At 38.3% G+C, this 7,997-nt stretch overlaps 2 protein-coding genes across 5 annotated transcripts in view; one reads left to right on the forward strand and one right to left on the reverse strand.

Annotated features, from left to right (window-relative positions):
• The window catches only part of LOC110465018 (E3 ubiquitin-protein ligase TRIM56-like), a 3,392-nt gene extending 425 nt beyond the window's left edge, over positions 1–2,967 (forward strand). Inside the window, exon 2 of the mRNA XM_021520579.1 lies at positions 151–2,967. Coding sequence (XP_021376254.1) covers positions 190–2,310 — 2,121 coding nt within the window. The 5' untranslated portion in view covers positions 151–189 and the 3' untranslated portion in view covers positions 2,311–2,967. The remainder of the gene's footprint in view (positions 1–150) is intronic.
• Positions 2,968–3,675: 708 nt separating this feature from the next.
• The window catches only part of LOC110465017 (peroxisomal bifunctional enzyme-like), a 25,360-nt gene continuing 21,038 nt past the window's right edge, over positions 3,676–7,997 (reverse strand). Inside the window, exons 16-19 of one of the 4 annotated variants that reach the window (XR_002464569.1) lie at positions 7,497–7,594; positions 6,330–6,439; positions 5,192–5,366; positions 3,676–5,133 (exon numbers count right to left, since the gene is read on the reverse strand). Coding sequence is in view for 1 of the 4 variants with exons in the window: in XM_021520578.1 (XP_021376253.1) it covers positions 5,266–5,366; positions 6,330–6,439; positions 7,497–7,594 (309 nt within the window). In the remaining 3 variants the exon portion in view is untranslated. Of the gene's footprint in view, positions 5,367–6,329; positions 6,440–7,496; positions 7,595–7,997 lie in introns of all 4 variants that reach the window. The other 3 variants (XR_002464570.1, XR_002464568.1, XM_021520578.1) reach the window with 3 other exon arrangements.

The raw sequence follows: 7,997 nt of genomic DNA on the forward strand, positions 1-7,997 counted from the left end.
GGGGGGGGTGACTTCAACAAAAGAAGGTCATTTCGGGCCTAATGACATCAACATCTAAAGAAGTAAGGGCTTATATCTGAGAAGGTCGATAACTAGGATGTAGTCTTGTAGTCATTAGAATCATTAACGGTACTGTATCTGTATTCACAGGTCGCCATATTGAACTAATTTAACAGTCACCGCCTGACAATGGTAGGCCGAAGTACTGAAGATTTCCTGACATGTCACCTATGTAAGAAGTACTACACCGACCCAAGGTACCTCCCGTGTCTCCACACCCTATGTAAGACCTGCATCTCCAAAGATGTCCGAGACACTGCGGGTCATTCCGGCCAGTACGCGTGTCCCCTGTGCTACAAGCCCGCGGGCTTCCCCCAGAGTAACGACCCACAGAATATCGTTGAGAACCTCCCAGAGAATGCCATGATTTCGGGCATGGTGGACGTAGTTCAGGCGCGAAATTCCATCAAGGTTCCATGTCAGCCTTGTTTGAGGAAAAAGAAATCCGTGGACGCCAGCCACTGGTGTCGTCACTGTAGTGAAACTCTCTGTGATGATTGCACCGAATTTCACCAATCGCTGAAGAAAACCATGAAGCATGAAGTTATGGATCTTGCGAAAATGAGGAAGATGCCAATCAAAGACATGATGGCCCCGCCCGCCTGTAAACACCACGAGGACGAGACTCTAACACAGTATTGTGACGACCACGAGGAGCTGTTGTGTAATACTTGCACGGCGACACGACACAGGAAGTGCGGTAGTGTTCGTGACGTCGCAGAAGTCGTGGAAACTAAACAAAATGGCGTCAAGTCACTTCATGACAGACTTAGCGAACAGGCACGCGGGGCGGAATATGTGGCAGACGACAGACAGGCAGCAGTCAGGCAGATGGACAATAACATGGCAACAACACTTGACGAAGTGAAGTCATTGAGAAAGAGAATTAATGACATGCTCGAAAAATGCGAAACGCAACTCGCTGCAGAACTAAAAGAGATCGGATCACAGGAAAAGGAGAGACTTGCGAGTCAAGTACAGAATGCTCAATCGCTTTTGAGCGCAGCAGGTAACTCAACAGAAATACTGAAACAATCTAAAGAAAACGGTGGCGATATTCACTTTCTCCAGTGGATGAACCAAGTTCAAAATGCTGTAGAGGACTTCTCTGAGAGATTTCGGGGCATAAGCACAGACATGTCCAAAAGTAATGTGACGTTTATTGCAGACCACAAACTGACCAGCCTGGCGCAAAACATTACAAAACTAGGTACAATTCACGTAAGCAATCCATCAAATCCAGTACTTTCAAAATCGCCACGGTCCAAACCTTCGTCGTCGAGGTCAAAATCGTTGTCATCAAGGTCTGGCAGTATTGTCTCGGACAGGTTATTAAGACGGAAAAGCAGAACGAGGTCACTACTTAGAGAATTCACTCCGTACGCTGATTCCGTATTCTTCGGTAGTGACGACGGAAGAGATACACGAACGTCACGCAGGTCCACTTCGTTACTTCCGGTTTTCTCGGCACGGGCTCCCTCCGACATTTTGCCCTGCTGGTTGACAGGTGTCGCTCAGTTGAGTACTGGCTTATGGATATTTGCAGACAAGAATAACAAGAAACTCAAACTCTGCGATTCGCATTTCCAATTCAAATCAGAGAGAATCATACGGGACGAGCCGTTTGACGTTGCCCCTATAGGTCATGGTGAATTCGCTGTCACGGTTCCCGATGCTCGAGTGATTGAGGTTTTCCTGGCAATAAATGGCATCACCCCAATCCGGACAATAAAGTCTACGGAAAAATATCACGGAATCAGCATCGCGTTTGATAAGATAGCAGTCACGTGTCTGACGATGTACCCTCCAGCCGTGAGGGTCCTGATGAAGGATGGTACCTTGCTGCACCACATCGCCCCAGAAGATGGGTTTCGCCCGCTGTTGTTGAAACCCTTGTACGTCGCCTGGGATAGTGGCGCCAGATTCCTATACGTGTCGGATACACAGAAAGACAGGGTAGTCTGTCTAGACGCGTCAAAAACTAAAAAGTTTGAGTACCGCCATTCCTGCCTTGCGTCACCCCGGGGAATAGCCCGCGGGGAAGGGGAATCCTTCTACATCTGTGGGTGGGGCACGGACAACATACAACATGTTGACGGTCGTGGTGTGCTTATCCGTGAACAGCTTCAGCGCCATGATGGCGTCATGGGACCACAGGCAGTGTGCGTCTCACAGGACAACGAAAAGCTTGTGGTGACCCTTGACCCCACCAGTTGTAATAGTGACACAATCTTTGTATTCAATACGTAATCATGATGGTTGTGATTTCATATCGTGTTCCAATACAACTGCAGTCGATCAGGTGACCAATTAGATTTACGCCATGATGATGGACACGGGGATTTTATAGAAGATCGTCTTTCAAACGGAAACTGCTTGTTGCCGCGATGTTCAACCTTCTCACTTTTGGAATGCAATTGCATATGAAAACCTGATATTTAATCTTGAGCAAATATTGCGGTAGTGACAACTTATTTCTTGAAAATAATGTAAAGCACGAGACGAGATTTTGAAAATGATCATGATATAATATAGCATGCATAATTGTAAGTGTTATTAATTTCTGAAGAGACCCTGTTACTCCTACTCTGAGGTCGTACTTTACAATGCACATGAATCTGTTAACCTTAAAATCGAGATCATACACGAATATGTAACACAGGAAATCTGAGGTCGTACATTTACTTGGTGGTTAAAATGTAATCAGTGGTCGTACATGGACCTATTACACCTGCAATCTTTGGTTGTACATGGAACTGTTACACCTGTAATCTGCACCTGTAATCTGAGGTCGTACATGGACCTGTTACACCTGTAATCTGAGGTCATACATAAATCTGTTACACCTGTTATCTGAGGTGGTACATGGACCTGTTACAAAATTACACCTGTAATCTGAGGTCATACATAAATCTGTTACCCCTGTTATCTGAGGTCATACATAAATCTGTTGCACCTGTTAGCTGAGGTCATACATAAATCTGTTACACCTGTAATCTGATGTCATACATATATCTGTTACACCTGTAATCTGAGGTCATACATATATCTGTTACACCTGTAATCTGAGGTCATACATAAATCTGTTACACCTCTAATCTGAGGTCATACATAAATCTGTTACACTTGTTATCTGAGGTCGTACATGGACCTGTTATAAAATTATACCTGTAATCTGAGGTCATACATAAATCTGTCACACCTGTAATCTGAGGTCATACATATATCTGTTACACCTGTAATCTGAGGTCATACATATATCTGTTACACCTGTAATCTGAGGTCATACATATATCTGTTACACCTGTAATCTGAGGTCATACATAAATCTGTCACACCTGTAATCTGAGGTCATACATATATCTGTTACACCTGTAATCTGAGGTCATACATATATCTGTTACACCTGTAATCTGAGGTCATACATAAATCTGTCACACCTGTAATCTGAGGTCATACATATATCTGTTACACCTGTAATCTGAGGTCATACATATATCTGTTACACCTGTAATCTGAGGTCATACATATATCTGTTACACCTGTAATCTGAGGTCATACATAAATCTGTTACACCTGTTATCTGAGGTGGTACATGGACCTGTTACAAAATTACACCTGTAATCTGAGGTCATACATAAATCTGTTACACCTGTTATCTGAGGTCGTACATGGACCTGTTATAAAATTACACCTGTAATCTGAGGCCGTACATATATCTGTTACAACTGTAATCTGAGGTCGTACATAAATATGTTTCTATAGACATTTTTGTGGACCATGATATGGCTTTATTAATGCCAAAATGAAAATGAAATCATTTGTTTTTATTTCAATTTAATTGAAAAATACACAAATTTATGATTCAACACAGTCAATTAAATTCATTCAAACATATGACTTTCTGACTAATTTTCAGCAATGTTTCATGTATACCCTTTACATTTTGCATATCAATGTATATCTTGTATTCAAAATATGTAGAGTCGCATCCATATATTGATTAAATCACAGTTTTAACAATTACATCTTATAAAATAACCGGATATAATGTAACAAATTTTGCAATGATACATGACAACAAACATTGTGTTGTTCTAAACATTGCCCTATGAACTTCAGTCGGCAGTCATATTATCAATAAGGATATAGCACTCATCATGATTGTCCGATTGTATCCAATTAGATATACTCTGTATAAATAATAACTATGCACCTTTAATAAGGCCATTCACCTGTAATATCATTAACGATACAAACAACACTAACCACTAGTACAACATCTGTTAGCAATAACAACCCTATAATCCTTGCTGACATTGCAAAATAGATACTATCAGCACAGCATTAAATCATTACACTTTATAAGTATATTGTTTAACTCATTGACCCCTGAAGATACATTTGAACCCTTCCAAATTCAAAGGTTGGAATAGTTCATTATGGAATTTCAGGGGTGAATGAGTTAAAACTGATTATGCATATTTGGAATCGGGCTTCAAATTTTGGCTCTTAACATGAACATGACCTTATATTTGGCCTGTAAGCAAACTCAAGTAAAACAGATAGGTATTCAAAAAGATCTTTGCAATTACAGTGATTGAGTTCAGTAGCTGAAAACTTCTCTGAATATACTAACAAGTGACTAATTATATTTTAATTGGTTGTTATCTCAGTCAAGTGACATCTAGAAAGAGGAAATCTATGTAATACTATTGTGTAGGATTTTGTCATTATTGATTGGTAAACAAAGCTGAGGTAATCATCGGTCAATAATTGACAATGTAAACTGATTAAATAGAAAATAAGTGTGACAAGGTCAGTAAGTTCGATCAGATTTGATCACGTTTTGTCTACCAGCACTAATAACTTCATTACTCGTCTTGTCCAGAAACAATTTCTGGGATCGACGTAGATACAATGTCATGTCACAGCACACATAAATTGCAGCCCTGACCTCCTGTGACCTAGAGTTTAGCCCTTGACCTCCTGTGACCAAGAGTTTAGCCCTTGACCTCCTGTGACCTAGTGTTTAGCCCTTGACCTCCTGTGAGCTAGCGTTTAACACTTGACCTCCTGTGACCAAGAGTTTAGCCCTTGACCTCCTGTGACCAAGAGTTTAGCCCTTGACCTCCTGTGACCTAGAGTTTAGCCCTTGACCTCCTGTGACCTACATGCAGTGTTTGGCCCTTGACCTTCAATAGTCTAGAGTCGTGCACCTGGACTTGCCATCCACTGTGACATCGGAATGTTTTGTTCACTAAGTCTCCTTAACAGCTGGCTGGGTACCCAGTGCTTGCTGAATGCTGAAATAGTTAATTAAGAATAATCAAGCTATATTATAAATATATTAACCCTTTCACCCCTATGTTACTTCAGTAAATTCTATCAAGCCATGATCTGGACCAGCCCATTGTGGTCTATAGTGGTAAATGGGTTAATATGTAGGAACTCTCTCTATATAATAATTTTCCATATTTATGACATTTTACTTGAAAATGAGAAGCAAATTTTTGATAAACAAAAAAAAATGAAACTGAAGATAGTTCATGTTAGTTTTAATGATCTTTTTTTAATGATAATGTGCGAATAAAAACATTCATACAGAATCAAAATATGCAATCACGCATACATATTAAACTGGTCATAATCATTATAGGATATTAAAGATATATTACTATTCTAAAAGCAATATATTAATCATATCTGTTAAGTGTTAACATAAATTCAGTATTTTATCAATCTGATTAAAATCATATGTTACATGGCTTCGTTAACTTCGTACTTGCCATGTAACAGATGATTTTAATCAGATTGGTATTTTACATGTATGTACAGGGAATCATCTTCTTATTATCACCTCAATTTCTCTACTCCCAAAATTTTAAATTATGCATGAACTATCTCTGCTAAGAAAGTAAATCTTTATATGTCAATATTAATGATGACATATACATACGTAATCAATTACAAAATTCTGTATTTATGTACATGTATTATATATTTTACATATAAACACAAATAATGGGCATAAGGATCTGACAAACAATATACACGTTCAGGTAATGTTACAATGGATAGCTAGGTTGTTATCAAAAAGTCTTGCCCCTCTGGCATCTGGAATGTATTTGCTGATTTCACTTTCTTCTTTTGAACAGGTTAAAATGAATCCAAAAGATAATATAAGCTTTATAGTTTAAACATTTAATAATCTAATAATATCAATACACTGATTCTTTAAAAGTTTTAGCCATGAAATTAGTACTTACGGAAGTTTTCATGATAATAGCAGATTCTGTCGTAGACGCGACCCAGCCCCACCTGATTGGCATAGTACATTGGACCTCCCAGATACTTGGGGAAGGTGAAGCCATACAACCTGTAACAAAAGACCTACATGTAGCAGACATACATCTTTGTAAATTCCTCGTATAGCCATAAAAAAAAATCATCTAGTATAAACAAGAAGAAAATCAGGACCCAGAGGATCATCTGAGGACATTTTTGTACCATTAAGATACATATTAAAATCTTATCCTGAAAACTTCCTAAAACTGATGTTGATTGAACAACTGTGTTAGATGTCTGACGTACATGTACATACATGTATGTACACAGGTGCCAACTTTCTAGATTTTACGAGTACCGATGTTTATACATTGTTTATTCAACTTTTCTCATGAACCCCCCTTTTTGTATTAACTCAATAAATATGATACCAATTTCAAAAATAATATCTCGTTTTTATAATTTCACCAATATGATCTGGGTAAACTCCATTAGACACTTTACATTGATCCATATATTTTCTCTCTTTGCGATTGCCAAAAGACTTGTGTCAAGTGACTTTTTCCATGTATATTATCTTGGTTGGCATCAGACATCCAGAATACAATTATTCAAAGACAGAACATCCTTGCACATGCATTTTTTACCAAATATATATATATGTTCCTGAGAGAAATACAATTAAGAATTAAACTGCTTTCAGTTGTGGCATTCGTAGTAAGTTTGAATGTAGTCAAAAAGAATGTCAAATAGAAATGACAGTATCAATGTGAAGCACTTATACTTTCAATATACCATAAGAAATAATTTTATTGTTTAGAAAATTAATTACTTGCAAACATTCAGCATTTTGTTTTTAGACATAATAGCCATTTTCAAATGAAGGTTGTTTGTGATATCAACATTAAAATGTTGACGTCGTGATAGTGATGATGTCAACAAGTGGGCCATGGCATTCATGGTTGTTATGAATACCATCTGAATTTAGAAGGGTAATATAGTTACAGTGCCACAGTAGAGTGGTACACATTTCCATGTTTAATATTATATTACCATGTACAGTGCATGATAGAGAGCAAATCTTTCAATTATGCATATCAGTGACCAAAGGGAGGTAACTCCCACTCAATATCTTACTTGACACTTACCAAGAGATATCAATCTCCTCTGGCCGTTTAGCAATGCCCTCCTCCAGTATTTTGAAACCCTCGTTAATACAGGAATACATCAACCTCTCAATGATCTCCTGTAGTGATAAAAGTGATAAAGAAATACAACAATCTTGTGTTTTGAATGATCATCTGTCAAAAAAACCCAGTTAGATAGAAATATAAAACAAGAGGCCCAAGGGCCTTAGCGGTCACCTGAGTTATATCATAGGTACTGGTAGCTTTATTTTATTGTTTAGATGTGATGTGGAAATCAGCATGTAAACTAAGTGAAATACAATACTTGTCATGTCATCAATGGATAAGAATTTGAAAATATTGGTAAATGTTCCCTTTGGGGCCCCGCCCTAGCCCCTGGGGATGGGGCAGGAATCCTAATTTTACAAAGTAAAACTCTCATTTACCCAAGATGATTCTGACTAAGTTTGAGCAATTTTCTGCTGAAAATGGATAAAATATATACCGAAAAGTGTTATTTCC

The sequence above is a fragment of the Mizuhopecten yessoensis genome, unplaced genomic scaffold, assembly GCF_002113885.1.
Source record: "Mizuhopecten yessoensis strain PY_sf001 unplaced genomic scaffold, ASM211388v2 scaffold11047, whole genome shotgun sequence".
NCBI lineage: Eukaryota > Metazoa > Mollusca > Bivalvia > Pectinida > Pectinidae > Mizuhopecten > Mizuhopecten yessoensis.